Here is a 23,248-nt window from a genome sequence, read left to right as displayed (position 1 = left end):
TCCTTTTAAATGCCAAGAGAGCCTACCAAACCAGCAGGATAAAAGAAAAATCTGTTTCTTTCTACAAGCAATAAGCTTGCTCTCCTTTGTGCTACTACTTGGTAAGAAGGCTTGCTGCCCAGACCTGCTGCATGTGTGCAAGACTAGAGCTGTGCAGGAGCATCTGCAGCCTAATCCTTCCTCCCATCACTCCCAAGCAGTTCTACAGGTACTATTCACAAATGTCACACAAAGAAGCCTCCAAAACAGCTTCCACTGTGGACCTCTCTACACTCACACAATTTAATTCTGAAAAATTGAGGTCTTTTCTGATAAGTGTTATGGAATAAATCATAGGTACTTCAGCAGGCACAAAAATAAAATGAAGTCTCCAATTCACTTAGTTCCCCAAATTTTGTAAGAAAAACTATCTCATTGCTGGAAGATAAAGCAATACTATTTTTAGTCTCTTAACTGCATCCCTGTAGTACAGTCGAATGCCACTGAACTTCCTTTTTTTTTTTTTTTTTTTTTTGTCCTACACACAGCAATGGTATCCTTTAAAGGAGAAGCAAGGGAATATATTTCCACTCATCAACTGCCTGGATCATTTGCTTGAAGGGTTGATCTCTACTGCAGGCTGATGTGCATGTCCTCTCAAATGATGGCAGAACAGAACTCTCTGCTCCCAGCCATTTTATGTAGCCTCCTATTCAAATCTGGCACCAAAGTTTTGCACACAGACACTGCTTACATGAAGACAGTTTAATATTCTATCTACAGCACTGAGTTGTTTCTCCTGTAACAGTACAGGTGAGTGGTAATTTACATTAAAAAAAACAAAACAAAACTCAAAACTCTTTACAGATACACCACTTTAATTAAAATATAAACTCATGCCCTTAAAAAAGAAATAAAATAAAATTTTTAAAAAGAATAAATCAATAGTGCTAGTTTCCTTCCAACTAAATTTAAGCTAAACTGTAAAGTATGAAATAGTTTCAGACATTTTTTCCTCTCTATCACTTCAATACCAAACTGAATTTAAAAATCTGAAATTATTCTCAGGTAGCAAATTAGTATATAAATAATTGGCAACTCACCGCAAGCAATATTTCTTTTCAAGTAACTCCTTATGAAAATGAAGCAGCACGGGGAATTTACGGTGCTTTTTTATGGCAAGAAATCCATGGTATCTGTATAAACAGGTTTTATACTTCAGGCAGTTTTATATGTGTAAAATATTTTCCAGTAGACCTGGATCTCATTTTTAATAGGATAAAGTGTGGTATTTAACCACTTGAATGCAAAGAGATTTCATTCCAACATAACTATGGCTAATTTGAGAATACTCAATAATAAACAACAAACAACTATATACTTGAGCAGAACTCCTAAATGAGACTGGTGCAATAGAAAGACAAGCTGTAGGCTTTATAAAAAAAATATAAGCAATATCTGATCTTGCAAAAAAAAAAAAAAAAAAAAAAAGTGAGAACAGAAACAAGTGACCTCTGTATCCTTAACCAGTATGAACAATGTCCCAGAGGACTTTAGCTGTAGAATACCAGTGAAAAGATGGCACTTTGACGTTTACCATCATGTAGAGAAAATCAGCTACAGAAGGAACACACAGAGGAATGTACAGACTGCACTCACCCATCTTTACCTAAACAACCTCCTCTTTTTATAATGAGATACATTTTTGTTATTTTAATATGAAACATAAACCTGAACACCTTTAAAGCACCAAGATCAGTGTGCATCCACAAGTATTTTCCTGATCTGCCCAACTGAAGACCACGTTGGCCCCTCTCATACCTGTCTGATGAAGGAGCAGACCCAGAGATTTCAGCCAAGCTGCTTGGGATTTGGACACCTCAGCCTGGCAAATGAAGCAGAGGAAGACCAAACCCAAGTGGCTCTTCAGCTCAAAATGTGAATATTAAGGCAATGGGAGCATAGCTATGCCCAGTCTCCTCCATGCTGGAATGGTCAAATAAATTCATGCTGCTTCAGAGCAGTTAATCAAAGTCCCATTTCCAATTTTGCATTAAACAAATAGCCAGTGCTTTTGCTGCTCTTCATTCTCTGGCAAGTACAAGCAGACTTTCTGACTCTGTCCCAACAGAGTCCAGTAGACCGTGGGGACAGACAGACATGGAGTCTGTTCAGTCCTCGTCAGTCATTTTGTACAATACTACACTAACAGCCTCAACAAAAACTTAAGGTGGGAAAAAGAACAAATAAAAAGGTGTTTCTAAGAAAAAATTAAATTCCTGGTTTGTCTTATATGGGATGGAAGATAGCAAATGTTACAAAAAATAGAAAGAAATACTACATCTGAGTCAGGAAAGGGAAGGCCCTGTATTTTGATCCTAGTATCACATGCTATAATCACTTGAGACATTATTATTTGTGAAATAGAGCTATTAAAAGCAAAGAAATCAAATAACAGCTTGCACCCACTGATAGCAAATAGTTCCAAAATTCACAATTCGTCTTCTTCAGAAAGAATTCTACACCATAACTATAATCAATCTTCTCTAGTAGAGTAAATATTTGTTGCAGAATAACTAATTGCTCTTTCAGGAGGGTATTCTCTTCTTTCTTACAAATCCATGTAAAAGCTGGAAGGGGAATTCAAGTATTTGCTAGGAAGTTAGGAAGAAAGCAACTTTACTGTCGTCACTTTACTGTCAGCAACTTTACTGACACCATGTCATGACATGGTTTAATCATCAACAAGGCTGTGCTTAGGTAGCCTTTTCTGAACTGTTTTACAAAGTTGGTACAATCCATAGGACTCGAGGTGAAGGGAAAAAACAGCCAATTAAATTTATTATTTAAAACTGCAGTGTAAATTTTTATCCTTCTCCTATCTACACAGGTAATTTGGAAAATCCACAAATCTCTGAACTTAAGATAAAATTCTGTTAGGTAATGACTTGTAAAAGGTGATTTCTTTCAATTTTAAGTTTGATCCTGGACCCCCTCTGTTCCTTACACATGGATATGTCTGTGTTTGTCTCACAACAGAAAAGCTAAGTTTAATAAGAAGAAGCAATTCCGCACTAACACATTATATTTCAGAACAATAGACTTGATCAGAAGACAGCAATCCTTGATTTGCTATAGAGTAAGAGCGGGAATAAAAATAGCTTCTGGTTTATAAACGACATGATGGAGTTGCAGAATGATTTCGTGCTGCACTCTGGTTGCTCCCTATCATCCCTATGTCAGTCTGGGCTCGGGCAAGTCTACTCCCACACACAGCCCAGTGTTGGACAATTTGCAGCTTCCCTGGATAAATGAAGGGCTGGGGATTAACTAAGTGGACAATGGTCGGAGTTTGTCCCCCTCAGAAAAATCACTGCCCAGGGAATGAAGCTGTACAACAGACCTTAAACCATGAAATAAGACAGCAAAAAGACTGCATAGCTCAGAAAGCACAAGGTAATGCACATCTGGCAATGTAACATTATTTCAGCATGTGTTGCTCCTCTGTATTGCTGTGACATGACTGAGTGACTCTCCAGTTCAGCAGAGGAAAATAAACAGGTATTTAAAAGCAAAATAAATAACTGTGTTGATTACAACACCATCAGTTTAACAATGTGATCTGACCTAGCTGTATTTAATGAATTGAGAGAGTCAGTCTTAGGAGCACCTGAAGGTGTCACAGTACCAAGATTTTAATCACAGCAGAAGCCAAAGGCTGGCCTCCTTCCCAAGAAGGAAGCCCTGTCCTAGCAGTAAGCGTTCCTCAGAACGACCACAAGCAACACAACCAGCCCCCTTAGAGCAGAGAAGGCTGTGTTGACACTGAAACACAAGCTGTACCCCCAGGGAAACCAGCAGTAATTTATTTATTATCTATAAAAGTGTAGGCTTGGTTCCAAAAGTACCATGAGAAGTTATTCAAAAGAAAAAAAAAAAAAAAAGCAAAACAAAACCAAACTGAATACCACAAAAAGAAACAGAAGGAATCTGGATTTGCACCAAGATATTGCCTCCTCAACACCCTGAACCACTGCTGAGATGTTCAGAAATAAAGCACTGCCACAGGAGCAGATGTTGAAGAAAAGCACAGAAAACGTTTTGTCTTCCCATTTCCATTTGTCTGAAATTGTTTATTGATTTTGGAGACTCCCCTCCTGGCAAACTCAGACAAAAACAGGGGGGAAAATACACGTTCTGTGCACAGTAAGAGCAGACATACCATGCTTGATGTATTTATCTAGGAGGTATTTTTGCTGCCTATGCAAGATACTGACCTCAAACATAAAAAGTGCAGAAAAGAAAATCATCTAAGCACAGAAGCAAGAAAAAAAAATGAAATAATGTGTTTTTTATAAAGTAACTTGGAGTTTTTCTTTATCTTTTGGAACCTACTAATGCAGGGAAAAGGTTGTTATCATAAACAAAATAACTCTACACAACAAAAGATGAGTGTTTTAAAGGGTTTGAGTAGAATTTACTAGTTAATTTTCTCTTACATCAGAAAACTGCTGTCATAGCACCCAACAAATCTCCAGGGTGAGCACTGAAGAATGCCCACTGGATTGGGATGCATTGGGCAAAAAGGAAAAAATGAGCTTTTAAAACAAGTCGTCTAGATAATCTAAAACAGAACTTTCCTCTTGTGTCCCTGGAGATGTTGGCCTTGACTGACATGATTCTGTAACTGGTGGATGATTCTGTAACTGAGGTGACTCTGTAACTATAGCATGGGGACCACCACAGAGGACAAACTCCTGCTCAAGCCATCACCCCACCATCTCCTGGCATCACATAACACAAATACAAAGGAGAAACATTTCCCCCCTCCCCTGAAAAAAAACCCAAGGATCATGCTTTTTCAGAGAAAAGAGGACCAGCAGGAATGACTGTCAGACTTTGGAGATGGCAACAACTGATCATCAATGGTGCGTTTGTACTCAGACCCTTGAATTTTACTGTTCTTTAGTCTAACCAAGCCACTGAAATATTACCAAAAAGCAGTAATATAAAGAGGTTTTATATCATCTTAATATGAATGGTAACAAGAATGTATATTGAAACAATATTTGAAAATTCAGAAAGCATATAATCAACCATTAATGTTACCCATTTTAAATCTCTTTGTGTGGGCTTCAAAAAGAAAAACAAAACCAATGTCATTAACCCCTGTTTACTGAAAACCAGCAGTTTTAGCTCCATTTCACAGTAACACCCCAGTAACAGTCAATGAGATTAGCATGCATTTATATAAATAGAGCCTAACACACAGGAAAGGAAAGTAGGCACAGCAAACAGATAATCACACTGATTGTTACTCACTCTTGGTGAAAACATAAAGTAACACTTATCTGATTAAGTACTTTTGGATTGGTACTTGCTGCTGGAGCCTTACAGTATGGCTATATTTAGAACACTGATAATATAAAATTTTCTTGCTCAAGCTCCATGTCAGAGGGATGATTTTGCATGTTACCTGTTTATTTTTTTGAACGAACTAAGTTTTCACTGTTAGCACCACACCAGTGCAGCTGAAGAAAACCATATTTTCTCTATCCTTTGAGTCACTAGTAAGAGCTTGCTACAGAAACACCAACTACAACACAATGGTTTCAGGAATATGAGACTCACATCTGTCTGGCTTCTCACTCAAAGGAAAAAGGAGGACTCCAGATGCAGGGTGGTGCTCACAATTTGGTGTAATAAAAGCTACTGCAAGTTTAACCCTCAGCCTTTTCTTTGTCAAGTAGATCCTTGAGCATGGGTTTTGTGTAAGAGAGTTCCCTAATTACCTGGTTGATAATTACTTAGGTGAGGAATTCTCCATCACACTTTACTGAGCTGTTCCACTTTGCATACACACAGCAACATTGAGAGAGGAAAAGGCAGAAAAGCTCACAGACCAGCCTTGAATACTTATGCACAGGTCAACCATATTCAATAAAAACAAGACACTAGAGAACACAGAACCAAACCCAAAATGCAGTCTGTCTACTGCACATCTGCAAGTACCTCAGGCCAGACCGCACCATGTTATTTCCACCTTTCCTACCTGCTTTAATGAGTCTCACCATGTCCAAAAAATAGTGTACCCAGGCTGCATAATTTTTTGACTATTAGAGAAAGCTTTGTAACTCACATTTCGTCACTGAAACTGTAAAGGAGACTGACAACTCTCTTCCATACAACACATGCCAAGGAACACACAAAACACAGCTTAACATACAAATATCATGTTGAATTTACAGGAATAAGAAATTAATTTTATGGTCTGATAGACACTCTGAATCTGGAAGCTACAGTAAGAACAAAAGAACATAGAAAAACCATCCCCAATCCATTTTTCCCCCCTTTCTCTGGTTATTACAACTCCTCTGCACAAATGCACAGCACCTGAGGCAAGCTTATTAGATGAGGGATTAATAAAACTGAAAAGACATGGTTTCTGGTATGAGGGGACAGAAGTGGGTATGAGATGTTGTGCATCAGTGCCCTCACAGCCCAGCCATGCCACACAGCTTTGTGACTTGCCCCTTAGCACGGGTCCAGTCCCTGCCTCATCACTGACACTCTCATGCTGAAACTATGACAACAATACACTATTCCCAGCATCAGTTATTTGATGATAAGCAGCCTGGCTCACTGGGCAACTCACAGCTCAGGAAACACTCTGTATATTAAGAGGATTCATACCTTAATAAGGGTTGTAATTTCCATGACCTGGAAATGCAGCCATTTCTAAATGATCCTGAAATCATAATTTTAACTGGAAACACAGATTGTAAGTCTTTTCCAATTCCCAGTTTCTCATGCATAAACTGGCTTAACCTGCTATGGAAAAAACAATTTCTAAAGGCCCGTCATTCTCTTAGAAGCAGCATTAAAGTGTGAAAACTGTCAATTTTCATGGAAATCACAATGCCAGAGCAACACAAAAAGCTGCAGTATACAGAACACAGTCGTTGCCAGAAAATCAAGTGTTTGCTGATGCTAACAGAGTAGCTAAAGCCCAGACACAGGGGAACACTTGTTAAGGCACTGAATTGCGATTCAGGAGAAGTGAGGTACTTCCCTAACTGCCACAGGCCTCCTGGCTGCTTTTGGAGCTGGTCATGTAAATGTGTTCACACTTCTGCCTATATAAATAATATGGAGTCTTCTACATGCATTTCTTTAAGTCAAATGAATATTGTTAGGAAGTCTTCATAAATGCTTGTGAGATAATTCAAGTCCATGACAACAGAAGTCTACATGAGGACTGATGATTAAGAATAAATACACATATTCAAGAGAACTCTCATTCCTTTGAAAGGAAAAAAAAAATTCTTTCATTCGGCCATAAGCATGCATTGGGATCTGAATTACTTGGCAAAAAGAAATATACCATTTCTCCAGCATGATTAACTACACAAAAAGCAGCCATGTATTTATTCAACTCACTTCAATATAAATACTTAGGAAATTGTTTTTCTTTAAGGGTCAGCATCTTCTGAAAGCATACCCATGAGAGCACTTGAAACTGTAATTAACACCCTCTTCTCCAGTGCAGCCTCCTGAAATTGACTGTTTCTGGTGTAGCCAGCCCAGAAGGGGTAATAAGTAAAATCTGTCCTATCAAAATGTTCCTGCAGAGCAGTGAAATGTTTCTATGAAGACTAGCAATTTGACTGAGATGTAAATTTACAGGAGCAAATAGTGAAGAAAAATTAATCTGACATTAATAGGGAAAGAACATGAACAACAATTAAGATGACAGTAAGAAACAGAAGGTTCAATTTCATCTAACAGTGGCAGGAGTGGCATAAAATAGCAAGATGAAAAAATATAAAAGATTCCATAGAACCAAAATAATGAGAGACAACTGGGACATGGGGAAAATCAAAACAAATCCTGAATATTCTAGACAGTACAGAAAAGAAAGAAATTTTATAACACCATCATTCTCTACTCTGGCAGATTCTGAAAGAAAAGAAAAGGGGAAAAATAAGGAAAAATAAGATATGAGAAATAGGAATTTGGACTTCAGAAAGAACAGCTGTCAGGACTGGATTACATTGCATTTATCTTGCCATTTGGCTTACTCTTACAATTAGTATCCTTATCTTCAGCAATCCTGAGATATTAGTCATGACTGAAAATACAAATCTGTTACAGTATAGTAGCTCAACAGTTACATTCATATGGAGGTGCCAAACACAGAAAAATTGCACTGTTTCATTCTATGCCATAGCAAGAACAATTTTTCTGCGATTACTACCAGAGTTTTATTTAATGTGATGTATCTCCACTGACACAGAAAGAAATACTTTGGGCCCAGACTGAGAGGAAGACAGGGTTAATGTTGACTGTGGTGCCAGGAAAATACATCACAGGGAAGCTCCCTGTCTCAGGTGGACATATAAGAAGTGCATTGAAGTGAATCGACTGAATTCTGCAAGAGTGGTACAGATACAAATAATGAAACAATGTGAAGGCCAATGCCAAAAGCACAGGTGTCAGTTTTGCAACTGGTCAAGGTAGCATCTTGAAAGTTGCTACCATGCAGGGATAGAAGAAGACAGAATGGCTTTAAGCTAAAAGAAAGGAGGTTTAGATGAGATATTAGGAGGGAATTTTTTACCACGTGGTGAGATAGTAGAACACGTTGCCCAGAGAAGCTGCACACATCCCATCCAAGGCCAAACTGGATGGGACTTTGAGCAGCCTGGTCTAGTGGAAGGTGTCCCTGCCCATGGCAGGAGAGTTGGAATGATATGATCTTTATAGTTCCTTTCAACCCAAACCACTCTGCGATTTTATCACACTGCTACTCTACATTTCTGGTTGCAGTCATTGCCCTTTGCCATCCACCACTTTGCACATTACACAGAAATCTCATATAAATACAAAACATAGAAAACATATACAAATTGCTCAGTTTTCCAATTAAAAACTAATTACATGTTGCTTCTTTTTACCCTAAATTGTGCAACACCTGGAGGTAAGCTAGAGTATGATAAAACTAGTGTTACACAGACAAAGAGATGTTCTGTGCAAAACAGTGCTCTCCAGGCTTTCCTAGACAAGACAATAAAACCCTAAACACAATATTAACATTTTTTTAAAGCTGATTGTGCAGTTTCACAAAGCAGCCCACTTAACTATGTGTAGTAGTTATAAAATAGTAAGAAAAGGTTTCAACAAGCTGAGATATCCAACTTGCTCTGTAGGTGGGGGTTTTCTTTCCCCAGTTCTGCATGTAAACATTACTGATGTTTCACATCCATATCTGACTTCCAGGGACACTTTAATCCAGCAGGGAAGTCACTCTAAAATGGGTGTGCTAAGATGTGCCTGTATTTGTTCGTACCATAAGGCCCTGTGAGATAGGGAAGGAAGTTGAAGCACAGAAAATAAAGGTCCTACTTAAAGAAAGCACTCATACATCCAGTTGAATACAGAGGCTTTCCCCACATTTGCCAGACTCCAGAGGAAGCTTTTCTGTGCTCAGATACAGGCATGAAGATGGCTCCATAAAGAAGATGGCTTCTGCAGGAGATGGAGATGCTTTCAGTGCCCAAGGAAGATCTCTGCTCTTTGCAGGGCTCCTAACAGAGCAGAACAGAATGGATCCTTGAGCTTGCAGTGCCATTTATGACCAGTGTATGTCTGCTATGCCAAATTATGGTCAAAAAAGAAACCAGCTGAAACACCCAGAGAAGATTCTCTCTGTTCTCCCTAATGAAACAAGGGCAGATACTAACAGAAATATACTAAATAAGTGTATTTGCCTTTTAGTATCCATTGCATAATCACAGAGTAAATTGTTATTTCTACTTTTGCTACTGATTGTCTTAAATTCACTTTTGTAAACCAAAATAAATATTCATTATATAAAGCATTATTTACTTGGTAAAGCTTCTAAAAAACTTATGCCTAGCAATCAGTAATAATAAAATTATTGGTCCTGAAATCTGCAAATTTTTTTTCAAACTGAAAAATTGGAAAAATCACATTTTTCCTTTGCCATTTAAAACAAAAAACAAAAACATCCCAAAAACCAAAAACCTAACAGTATCCTTCATTTAAATGTGTAATTCTCAAGGAACTGTGCCGTGGAACACACGTAATCAATTTATCAGTGTAAGCACACAGCATAGCTGCTCTACCCTGCACAAAATGATACATTAAATTTGCTCACTGTTTAACAAGAGAGGGTCACAATGCTGCTGTTAATGATTTACATAGAAACAAAAGAGCTCTGCCTAAATTTTGTTAAAAATTTTGAAGCTACGGTCATTTTAACCCACCTTTCATAACTGCAAGCTAAGCCAATCAATAAGCTGGAAACGTGCATAGCACGTCTTCTGCCATGAAAGGAAGGTATTTCTGTCACAACGGCCTTAACAGCCAGAGGTCCTCAGCCACACTCCACAGATGCAGTTCATATTTGGATTCATATGGAAACCAAAAAGGACAAAGCTGTGCTCTTGCTGCACTTTCCTGACCCAAACAGATTTCATCACTGAGCGAGTAAAATCTGATTAGGGATCAAACATCCACCAGTGTCCTCTATGGATGACAGCAACTGAGGGAATTAGGAACCATTCAGTGAAGTCCCCTGCTAACAGCAGAGACACATCCAGGCTGGGAAGGTCTGACTTGCAAGAAAGGCAACACAGAGTAATTCAAGGCTGAAATGAGCTCAGATAAAACAGGCAGTCACCTCTTGGTGCACATGACAGTATTGCCATCAGCTTCCACATGAGCAGATTAGCACCCACACACTTTGTTATACAATATCACAAGTGCATCTGTACCCTACCATTGGATTCATCTTCTTGAGCCATGTCAGGAGCAATATAACTGAAGTTAATGCAGTTACTGTAACTTCTGTTCATGCATGTGATTTCTGAATCTGGCTGTGGACAAGTTTACACAGATGATACTGGTTACAAAAGGATTCAGGAGTTTTATTCAGAAATGCCCGCAGGCCCCAGTGGTCCTCTCTAAGATGCATCAATGACATGAGTTCCCACTGCAAATTAAATTTTTCTAATGAATCTTTGGATACCTAGCAATCAAGACAAATTTTTAGTCAGCGCTGCATCTGAATTACTCCTCAAAGCCACATGTAAATTGGCACCATAGATCTCTTCTTCATCAGGATTTTTGAAAGCAGCTATACTGTTACATCAACTAAATACAGAGAGGGGAGGCACTTCACATCTTCCTGGAAGGTTAAACTAAAAGGTCATGATCAAACAGGCTCAATTTCATCTGGAATTAAGTATTTTATTTACAAAAAGAGCAGCAAGCTATGTCATACTCTATAAGTCAAAGAAACATGGCACACACTGCCATTACTACAGCACCAGCAATGGCATCTTTTCTTCATTCATTGCTCCCTATACTGCTTTCTGTGTACACTGCAAGGTTCCCTATTGAACACAAACTAAGGAAATGAAACTGAACAAAACTACTGTAGCCCACTAGCTATTTAGAGCTATTTCCTACTTTGTTGAAAATAAATTTATGATATAAACATTAGAACTAAAAATAAAAAAGCTGCTGAAGCAATCACAGTCTCTTTCAGCCTGTACAGTGTGAAGTAGAGCAGTAAATTGCAGCGAGCAGACAGCACAGCCCTTAAAACTTGCCCAGCTTTTGCTCTGACAAAAGAGATCACTTAGGACCTCATCGTGCTGCTGCTCTCGTCGTTTAATTAACGCACTAATAAATTCCACTGCTGCCATCTCTTCTACTTGTCTGTTCTCTTGAAAAACCCCTAACCCTCCCGCGGTCTGCACTCGGGCTGACCGCTACTTAGCAATAGTGCTGCCAGAGCGGTGCCTGTCACCAAAGGCAGTAGGCACTGGGAATAGTCACCGCGGTCTCCCACCAACCTCGGACAATTTTGGGCACTTTTAATTCGCGGCTGGCAGTGTTCTTCCTTCCTCTGCCGCGGCCTCGCGGTGGGGCTGAGACCCACGTCTGGGACGGCTGAATAAACCTTTCAAAGGCTTTGGCAGCTGCGTCCTAGCGCTGGGGCAGACGGGCGTATGGGCGAGAACCTCAGCGGCCGCGGGGGCTCCCCGGACCCTCCGCGGACGGGTCTGCCCCGAGCCCCGCTGCGGCCCCTGCTCCCTCCCCGCCAATGTCCCTTCCAGCCCCGGTGGCCTGGATCGGGAGCTACAAGCAGCGGCTGCCCTTCGCCCCGCAGGGCCGCTCCGAACCACCCCCTGAAGGGAACAAGCCCTGAACCGAACCAGCTCTCCGGTCTCGCAGCAGGAGGGGCAGCGCCGGCAGCCGGCCCGGGGCGCCCCTCCGGCGGGGCAAAGGCGAAACAGGCACTTTCTCCTGCTCCTGACCTTTTCGCGCCCGAGCACACCGCCCTGCTGCCCCCCGCTCCCCGCCGTGCCCGCTCCGTCCCACGGCTGTGCTCCGAGCGGGCCGGCCGCCGACACCTGCGCGCCGCTCCGAGCTCGGCGCCCAGAGGGAAGCGAGACAGGCTGCACGGAGGGAAGGCACCGCGGCCCGCCGGCCAGCACGGCCGCTGTCGCCGTCCGGAGCCACTCCCGCCCGTGGAGAGGAGAGGCGGCCGGTCCGGCCCGGGTCCCGGCGGGAGCTTACCCGGTGGGGGGTTTGCTGGCCCCGGGGCGCACGAGGGTCTCCATGGCCGGGCCCCCTCGCCACTTCTCAGAGGACGGGCCGGTGCAAGACGCGATCCCGGCAGAGGCGAAGGTCGAAGGCGGGGGTACCGAGAGGGAGGGAAGAGAGGAGAGTACAGGAGTGAGAGCCGCCTTCGCCCCCTCCCTCGCCCCCACCTCCCCCGCTCCCCGCCCCGCTGCCGGGCGGCACTGCCCGGGCCGCCGCCGCCCACGGCTGCCCAGCCCGGCCGCGGACTGCGGGCGGGGATGCTGCCGGGGCGGCCCCCGCCCGCCTTACCCGGCCGGCAGGGAAGCCACGCCGCGCCGCGGGCCCTGACACCCGGGCTGTCCGGCCAGACCGCAGCCGGGCACGGCGGGGCGAGAGTCAGGCGGCGGAGCTCCCGGCGCGGCGGGGCTCGGCCGGCCGCTGCCCGGGCAGCGCGGGAGTGCGGGGGCGCTGCGAGCCGGTCTCCATGAGACTGCCCGGCACAAACGCAAACACGGCGGTCGCCCCCGCGGGCACTGCCAGGGCGGCCGCCCACGCCACGACGTGGGAGAGGAGCGGATGGGGTAACAGGCGGGGGAGAGGAGCGACAAACCCCCGCCAGTGCCAGCTCCCAGGACCTTCCTCTGTCTCTTTTGCCACGAGCTTGGCAAACCCAGTGCTTGTCAGGCGAATGTGCCCGAGACTGAGCCCCGCCGGGAGCGGAAGCTTTTCCTCCGCCTCACACCCTGCCCAGCTCTGGCTCTGCCACCTATGGCCTGTTTCTCGTCACCTCTGTTCATTCAGGGACATGTTCTTCTCTCGGAGGCGGCACAAACAACTTTTAAAATTAGCAGCGGCTGTGGTCAGGGAGAGGGGCTGGAGGGCCGTGGCACGGCAAGGCAGGCTTCTCCTCGGGTTTTCCTCCTGCGGAAAGAGCCCAGCACGGAAAAGGCAGCCCCACTCCCCGGGCGGTGTCGGGCGCGCAACGGCACAGTCTTCGCGGAAACGTGGGCATCGCGTTAAAGTCTGTGTGTGTTGTTTCAGGAATTTCCCCCCTCACGCCTTTTCCCCAGAATATCGACTGCTACACCTGTGGCAAAAGCAAAACCAGGCGGGAGGCGGGGAAGTCTGGCTGGCACTACTGCTGTGTGTGTCCTCAGCCTGGCACACCCGACGCTGGGCAGCCTGGCTTCTCCAGGTATTTCAAGAGTTTTTCTACTCCTTTCCATTTGTGCCATGTTGCTTTCCCGGCCACCGTGGGAGGTTGGCAGAGACAGGTTAGGCCAGCAGCCAACACCGGGACCAGGAGACAGGAGCAAGCAGGCTGAGTGAAGTTATAGTTAGAGACTTGAATGAGGAACTGAGCTGCTGCCTTACCTGGCGTTTTACCTGGCTGCCTTGGTGATGGTGGCACAGGTTCTGCTTAATGGCACCCCTTTCCCCGAACTCTTCTATCCCTTCAGTTTTGTACTCATATTTCTGCATAGTCTGCCCATCAGAAAGTGTCTTGCCCAGCTCAGTAACCACACAGAGCGGATGCAAGCAGCTTCTCTGGCTCCAAAAGTGAGTTTCTTCCTCAGTAAGCAAGACTTGGCAAATAGGTCTCAGAAGCTGCATGTGGCTGATGGCATTGCCATATGCAACAAAACCCCATCCAAGGCAGATTGAAAATGCTTTGAAACATTCAGACACTGTATTAATTTGCAAGTAACAGAGGAGTGAAAGACATGTTCGTATTTTCTGTACTACATGACTGGAAGATCACTGTAAATGCCCACCTTTGTCTACCAAGGCTTTCGCATTATGATCAAAATACCAGTTTCTGTGTATTTGCCCCAATGTGTAACATAACACTTCTTGTGCTATAGTCGTCCTTAACTTTATCTTCTTTCACTTTGACAACCTAATGTCTCCTCTTAATTCCCATTTCCTCAGCAGACATTTAAGAATGCTGGCTTCCATTCCCTTCTCTCCAAGCCCACATGTGCAGGTACCTATGGGAGGCAGCTGCCTGTCCTAGCTGTATGTAGAGAAACAAAACCACAAATTTGCAGAAGCAAAACATTGATCTCTGATTTTCCTGTTACCGTGGGTAGAAGTTGACTGAGTCACCACAGTTCAGTAATTACCCTGGTCATCTGAGCCACATGCCGCAGTAATGAGCCGCATGCATGATGTTAATTTGCACCTTTATGAAAATAAATAGGCTAGGCTACATACTTTATTTTGCATGTGGATTGGTCCAGTCACTGCACACTGTCAGTTTCCATAGCTCCAGGAATGAATGGTCATCTATTAAATCATCGGAGTTTGATTTCACAGCTCTGTTCATCATCTGTTCAGTCATTTTTCATCTCCCGTTTTTACTCCTAAATCTTAATGAACTTCTCCCTATTCTAGAATAGTTACTAAAGCTGCACAGGCACAAAAACCTCTGCAGGAACACCCAAATATTTCCCCAACTGCATCATTAGCAAACTACACCAAAAGAACTTCTCTTGCCTCAGCTGTAACTTCTAACCTTTTATACCTGAGCAGGGGTGTAAAGTACCCAACATCAAACTAGTATATGCTTTTTATGTTCCATTCTTTTTGTACAGCATATCAAAAGAGTGAAAGCCTATTAATTACCAAACTCATGATCTTGCGTCTCCAGAGCACCAATGGGGCCAAGTGCCATGTCCCCCATTCTTTAGTCACATATATCTGATGGAAAAGCTGAGTGAAATGTGAGGAGTACACTGTGTGATGCAACATGGGAATCTGTTTTTCTCTAGGCTTCTTGGCACTGTGTGTCCCTCTTAAAAAGGGCAAAGGGGCTATTTCTAGTGTGCATTGTAATCCCCACAATTGGGGTGCTGTACTCCTTTGTTTAGGCAAAGGGCATTAGTTTGGAGAGGGGCTATATGAATATTTGCCAATGTCATAAAATTGTGAGATTGGCATGTTCAGCTCTCCCAGTTTATTTAACTGTTTCCTGTGTGTAGAGCTTAATCTCTGTTTCAATAGGCCTCTTCAATATATTTCCTAAGCAAATCAATTCACTTGGATGACAAAATCCTTGTTGTAAAATAGATTAGGCCTTTACAAATAAAAAATAAAAACCAATTATTCACCAGTGCAATTTCACATTTATGCCTTTGTAGAGTTTTCAAAATCTTATTCCTATTTTTCTTCAGCTTCACTGCTAGTAGTGCATTTATGCCTTTGTAGAGTTTTCAAAATCTTATTCCTACTTTTTCAGCTTCACTGCTAGTAGTATTACTGAATTGACCCTTTAAGGTTACATTTTTCTTCTACTAAAACTAGCCTGCAATATTTCAGGAATTTCAGTTTGTAGCGTAAACGTAACTGAACATGTAAGGAATCTAGTAAGACAAGTCTAATACCAACCAATTTGTTTGTATAGCAAAAAGAGCTTAAAATTAGATCAGCATTAGCTAGTATGCACCAGTTAACCAAGCCTTTTCTCTAGTCCAACACATAATCTCTTTTTATGATTTAGCTGTTTGAGGACCATCATAGAATCGGTCTGAGTCTAAAAACGAAAGCAAAAAATAACAACCTCAAATTTACAGCAGGAAGAAATTGCGAATAGAAGTTAGTTATTGTGGTTAGGTTCAGTTAATAGCAAACTTTTTTAACCACATAAGTCTTTTTCCCATTTTAAGCAATCTAGAAGTTGCAATTTAAACATTAGTCCCTGTAAGAGGGTTGACTTACTGTACAATTGTAAAATTCCTGGCTATGTAATTATAACAATTGAAGTTGTGTAGCCTCAAGCTCACAAAATTTTCCTATACATAGTGAAAAGGAAAAAAGAGATAGGAATTTAGATTTTCAGGGCTTGCTAGACCTTTTCCTTAAGTCCCAGAGCACCCATTCTTCAGAAATTTGTTTTGGGAGTTGGCCCTACATGTCCTGTTGATTTTGTTAGGAATATCTAAGAGCAAATTATATGCATTTTACAGGAATGAGTCAAAATAACAAATAAAAACATTTACTAGTTTTGAACAAATATTGTGTCATGGGTCCTTAACAGCCTAAAAAATTATCAAATACCACTGAAGAGGCTGAATTTGCTTCAGAAAGGCACCATGGCTTGATAAGTGGGGAACTCAAGGGGGAACAAGAAACAGGGGTGCTTGGAACTGCCCTGAGTCACATAGCAAATTGCCAATAAGTTTCTGCTTCATCTTTTGTTCTTCTTGTGTGGTGCTGAGAAGCCTCCTTTGAGACTCAGTGCCAAACTGCACTTGCGTGGCATCTGCAAGAGAGCAAAGATAGCTCCTGCCCTGGATAACCTGGGGGTTTTGGAACAGCGATTTTTCTTTTCTTCATCTTTGAGAAACTTACGTGTAAAATGTCTGTGATGTCAATTGAGGATCACAAAGAAAGAACCTAAAAAGATACTAATCATACAAAAACTTGACAAGCCATCTGAAAGAGCACATGGATATAGATAAGGGTTTTTGTAACTTTTGCTGGGGTAGTGTATGCTGTTTCTGAATTATTGGGTAATTGTCTTCTGTTTATGTAGAAATACTGAAGCTTGTCCTTTGTCTTGCTATCTCTCAACCCATTCTGTTTTGAAAGACAGAACCCTTCAGAGATTTTTTCCTTTTATGTCGCAAAACTTACTGAAGTCAGTGAAGAGTTTAGTGGGTATTTGGCATTAAGACCTAGAAAAAGGTATCATGAGTGTGATGAAGAAAACTAGAGGCTCTTGCCCACCCCCTGCATGGAAAAGGCTGCTGAAGAAACCCCTGCTTTACCATTCACTCGTGATTTAAAACTGTGGTGTGATCTGGAAATTGGTGGAGAGAGGGATGAAGCAGCACTGGAGACGAGAGGATGTGTGATGCATTCCTGGCCCAGCACCAACGATCAGGAGCCACAGGGCAGATTGAGCACCATCATGCCATGTAAAAATATTCTGGAAAGGGAGGGTCGTTTTGCCTAAGAGACTATTTCAGAACACATATGCAGGGCGGGAGCATGATGTACATTAAAAGAGATGGGGAAATAGTTTAAACCCATGATGTCAATAGAACAAGAGAAATTTCTGTGACCAATGCATTAAAGGACATTAAACAGCCATCAGGACATAAAAATTGGGTTAAATGTGACTAAAAGTGGACACAGCAGACAACCACATAACCTGGACTGAAGCTGATCTCTATAATACACTGATGCAGTCTTGGGTGTAAGAACCATAGAACTTTGAGGATTTTGTTTTAAAGATCTGGTGTTGATTTCATACTTCTTCTTCCATGTATTCTTTTTCTCCCCAACATTTGTTTTCCATGCCATTTTGTTCTATATGTTTTGGGCAAGTAGCCTTCAGTTTCCTCTCTTTTCTACTATTCCTCTTATGTGAACTTTTATTCATGATTTGAAATCCGAGGCCTAGTCTACAAATGAACTGACATGAATGAAAATATATTTACTGGGACAGACCCAGTGGGCCAAAGCTCATGTTCTTGGGCCCATCTGGGGTGAGAACCTTTCTAGGCAACATGATAACTTAAGATGCTTCCTAAGATTAATAGTTGCATGACCCATACTCATCTGTACAGTGAGAACATACTTCTCCAAACAGTATCAGAGAAGGCAATAGTACTATCCAGAGAAAATCCAAAATCAATTTTCAACACCATGTCATATTGTATGACTGAAAAAAGCCTTTGGGAAATCTTAGCTACATAATAAAACAGACTTGAATCAAAACACTAGTAATTTATGTAAAATTATCTTCACTGTACTGAGCTGGGTAATCTTGCTTGGCCTGCTGGTCAGAGTGACCTACCTACAGCCATTCCTCTCTGGGAGGTTTTTTGCTCTTTTTTGCCATGCCAAAGAGAGTTAGAGAGTCTGAATTTGTGAAAGTAGCATTTCAGAGATGCAACTCACTGCCTCACAGATGCTCGTGCCACTAAAATTCACTTCACCTTTACCTCTTCCTGTAATGCAAGTAATTTGTGCTCTTAGAATTACCCTCTCATTCCGAATTTCTGTGAAACTGAAGTAAAGGTCTTGGGCCACCCAGCCCAGCAGAACTATCAGAAAGGGAAACTTTATGAGCCTCTTGTGTAAATAATTTTCCACAGATCCGAAACAGTTCATTTGGAAGCCGTGTGAAGTTGTAGCACATCACTTGACTGATGCTTTTCCAGTTAGTGGGGTAAAGACAGGCCAAGCTTTTGTAGAGTTGGGCAGGACTGAGAAGAAGACTGCAGAAGAGACACTCCGTGCATGGTCTAGTGACACAATAAAACAGAAAACTCCTCTCTATAAGCTGTGGATATGGGATATTCCCAGTGTTTCCTGTGCAGCACACTGCATACACAACATCACATGTTCTCCACTGCAAGCAGCCTGCACCCCTCCCATGCATCACACCCAGCTCTCCAGCCAGCAGCATGGTTGGAGCTGGGAGTGATGGCAGTGAGGAGCAACTGCTGCCTTTGAACCCTGACTGTCAGCTGGGGCTTCAGCTACTAACTCCTGAAGTCATTCTTGCAGTAAGTTAGTTCCAAATGCCCTTAGAAGACAATTCTCATGAACCATGTCTGTAGTGAATACTCAGTACCAGGGTTTCTAGTTCGAGAAGGCCATTACCATTTTGAGATAAAAAAATATAGTCATACTATAATCAGAAGAATTATATGCACTCACAGTCCTCTATATTAATATTTAACATTGTATGGGAGAAGCTTTATTAACATTGTCCACAACTATCTTTTAGCTCACAGACTGGGTTAAATATCTAGTACATTTAAATATTTTTTGCAGGAAAATTATTCACTGAAATTTAGAAATTTTCCATGGTTAGGAGGTAGTGGTATCTCAAGGTTTCATTTTCAAGTTTTAGAATGGATAAATTACAACACAGATTTTATAGAATTTCATAGTTACAGACATAATTCTCATTTCACACTTGCATCTTCTGATGCACATTTCAGGTAATCCTGATTGATAGCAACATAAATGAAAACAGGTTTTGGTTCTGTGTTTAAGTCACAACTAATACACTACAGACAAAGACAAATACATATGTACTTATGCAAAGTTACAAAACTTACATAAGCAGCAAGTGCTATAGCCTTGCAGCTTGGTGCTACTGCTGTTTCTACTGAGTTACCTAATTTGTGATTGCCTTAGTTCAACAATTCAAAGCACACAAAGATTTAAAAAGAGAGGTCACCAATATTATATCACCATATTCCTTAATTCTTTAGGAAAAAAAAGATCTTTGACATATCATATAATCTCTACAATTCTCCATAAATTGAACAGAACTTGAATAGCTTCATCCTGTTAATTTACTACATGCACTCCCAAAGCCCTACCTTTTACTCATTCCTACCCCAAATACAGACCTCATGAACCTGCTGAAATCACTAAAATCACTAAATTGTATTAATATGAGACTCATAGCCCTGAAAGAATGATGCACCTTAACAGATGCTATTGTCAGGAAAGCATCTGAAGGCGGCAGATGAGCTCTGGCATACATAAAACCTTATTCAGACTTGAGTTACAAGCACGAGGCTGTAAATGAAAAAATAACTTACCTCCTTACCTTGAGGCATTCACTGTGAGCTTGTTTAGATTGACATCATGTACAATACAATTTTTCTAGTCACCATCATGTCATGATATGATCAGTGGTGCAAAGGGTGACTTTTCCATCATCTGAGCCTCTGAGGCCAGCAAAGGCTTCTTAATTCTCCCACCGCAGATTTAATAAACTTTACACCTTAATACCAATATGTGACAAAATAATAATACTTTTCTTTTTGCTTACATACCTTGAGACCAATCCTGCTGCTTATGTCTTTTTCCAGAAGATTGGGGTTTGCTAGGTATGACTAAAGAATAGAAAAGGGTGTCTTCCCAAGATGTCTGGTGGTACAAATCCAGGAGATCTTGGTCTGAGATGAAGTACACAGTTGTTTCACCACAGTGTCACTGAACTGATGTGGTTATGCAGTGACAAGACAAGGTAGAGCTTCTCTTTTTATGAAGGGTTGCGGTCACCTTCCTCACCCTGTGAGCAATATGCAGAATTAGAAACTAGAAAAACATCAAGGAAGGGATTGGAGAGTCAAAGAGGGGTGGAGGAAGTATAAATTATCTGAACAACATCACTGTAATGATCCAAAGCCAAAAATGATATTGAGAGGTTTTCTACTGATTCCAACTGCAATTACCAATTCTTTCATATCACTTGCAAACACAGGCAAGTAATGACTGTTTTACAGAACTTTTCTTCTCTCATTTGTTTCCCTCTTTCTTTTGAGTGGGAAGTTAATCATGTTGTAATTCTACCTCTGGTCAGTTGTACTGGTGCTTTGTGAATTTTCCCAAGAGTCTGCTGTTTACTGTCCCCTAAAAGACAACATGAAGGTAAAAAGTCTGCCATGTTCTTTAAACACCCTTTAAACACCCTGTACCTGACATGGTGTGGTTGATGAACCTTTGGAACCTTTTTATTTCTCTGTCTTCTATTGGCTTGGCAGCTCTTCTTATGCTGCAGTCTCAGTCTAGGGGTGTGGTATAAATTATTACATAATTAAAATGAAACTACACTCCATTTTTTTCAGGTGAATAATCTGCAGGTATCTATAATATGTACAGCATGAGAATTACCTCAGGTTCACGGCATTAAGAATACAAAAGTAGCTCACTAGATGTCCTTAGGAGAAATAAATAGGAGCACCTCTAACTTAAAAATAGAGAGAATACTTTCTTGATGTTCACAGTTGCAAACGAGGAACATTTCAAGATTTCCTGTGAATTTACTACTCAGGGTGGTGCACTACTGTGTAGCTTCAGGGACTGCCCAGAAAACAAACTGTGATGACAAGATCTGTGCTGGTTCCTCCTCTGCCTGCATGGCAAGGGCTCTGCTGGCAGCAGCTGGTGTCTGGATCAGCACTAGCTTGCTGCCCAGCCTATTGGCACAGTTTACCTTTCCAGCAGAGTGGGCGGCGAGCCAGAGCCCCACCTTTTCTCCACCTTCTCCTCTCTCAGCAGAGGTGGATGACAAGGGAGGAAAACAATAATCCCACAGAGAGTCATCTTTATTTATTACAGAAAGGCCTTAGTGGTCATGAAGGATCTGGGATAAAGACCACAAACTCTTCAGTAAATAGGGGCATGTCCATAAAGATTTGAAGGAATAGATAGTTTTAAACTGGTTCATAGTCTGATGCAATATCAAAGGAACCCACAGATTTACCTGCAGTTTTTTCTTTTACTAGAAAGTGACAAATGAATGTTTAAATCCTCTTAAAATGCATTAGACTAACACCTGTGATAACTGTGGAGGTGCTTTCAAAGCACTTGCCTGTCTTTTAAGTCTGTCACAAAAGCCACATTCACTTTCTTGATCAGTACTGAACCAAAATGCACATGGAAATATTCACAAACTTTCACTGATAATATATTTTGAAACCTGTGTACAGCTTACATGGGGAAACTAAAAGTCAGAGAGTGACATTTTAATTGTTCATTTATACTTTGTATTTGATGTGCCAAATCACCTCAGTGGTTCATAGAATCACAGAATATGCTGAATTGAAGGGACTCACAATGACCATCAAATCAAACTCCTGGCTGTGGACATGCAGAATCACATCATGTGTCTGAGAGCATTGTCCAAACACTTCTTGAAATTGAAGGAAGTGTCTGCTTGAGTCAGACCATGTGTGCACACAAGAGTAACCAGCTGGGAGTCTTGCAGCAACCTCTGCAGCCTAAATCATTGCTTACACGGAGGTTTCTCATGGTGCTTGGTGTGAGCAGCCCCTGCTTGTTCTTGTCCTTGCACATACAGAAGATACCCTTGAATCCTACTCCAGTGTGGGAACAGTATTGGCTCCCACCTGCAGACCCTTGGGCATGGACTGAAGCCACGGACAGAAGCTTCCATGCTCTCCCCCACACAGCCTCGGCTCATGGCTACTGAAACCATCTCTGTCAGGTTGCCCAGTCCCAGCTGAACTATTACCAAGCTCACAACACATTTCAAACAACAGGTAAAGCTCCCCTGCACAGTCACTCCTGTGCTGGTATAACCTTCCCCTTCACAGAGACTGCCATGCCATAACAGAGGAGATTATTTATGCAGCTTGTGGGGTTGCATTTTTAAACCTTTGGAAAAGAGTGGTGTGGGCAAGAGTGACGCTGAAAATCAGCAGTACTTTGCAACCATGTTTTCAATTTTAAGGTGATTCCCTATAAGATTACAAAATATGTTTCATTTGTACATTACAACTGCATTTCCAAACTGTTGTGTAATACAGATCTTGGTAATTACATTTGTTACCCTACTGGTTTGGGTAACATCCTGATGGATGAGCATTAAGAATGGCTAAACCTGGAATTTTCAGATAGATGTAACATAGACTGTAAAACACATATATTTATCCACAGATATATGATTGTATGATTCTAGAGTTTTGTTTCCTTTGTGGTAGGGTTTTATGTTTTGGGGTTTTATTTCTGCATACTGACTTACTTGGAAGCTCCAGATGCCTATGGCTTCTTCTGAGACCCTGCCTGAAGAATGGCATCCAACTCCAGGGCCCTCACCAGAAGAAAGCCATGGAACAGTTGGGGTGGGTCCAGGGGAGAGCCACAAAAA

At 41.9% G+C, this 23,248-nt stretch overlaps 1 protein-coding gene across 6 annotated transcripts in view; it reads right to left on the bottom strand.

Annotated features, from left to right (window-relative positions):
- COBL (cordon-bleu WH2 repeat protein) overlaps nt 1–13,231 on the bottom strand; it is a 157,907-nt gene extending 144,676 nt beyond the window's left edge. For 5 of the 6 annotated variants that reach the window (XM_041475917.1, XM_041475919.1, XM_041475920.1 and 2 more), the window contains exon 1: nt 12,592–12,900. In XM_041475917.1, coding sequence (XP_041331851.1) covers nt 12,592–12,635 — 44 coding nt within the window. In that variant the 5' untranslated portion in view covers nt 12,636–12,900. The other variant, XM_041475918.1, reaches the window with a different exon arrangement.
- Nucleotides 13,232–23,248: the final 10,017 nt, after the last annotated feature.

This window comes from Pyrgilauda ruficollis, unplaced genomic scaffold, assembly GCF_017590135.1.
Source record: "Pyrgilauda ruficollis isolate IOZ18807 unplaced genomic scaffold, ASM1759013v1 scaffold37, whole genome shotgun sequence".
NCBI lineage: Eukaryota > Metazoa > Chordata > Aves > Passeriformes > Passeridae > Pyrgilauda > Pyrgilauda ruficollis.
Note: the sequence above shows the minus strand (reverse complement) of the source record. Positions and strands in the feature narration are given on the sequence as shown.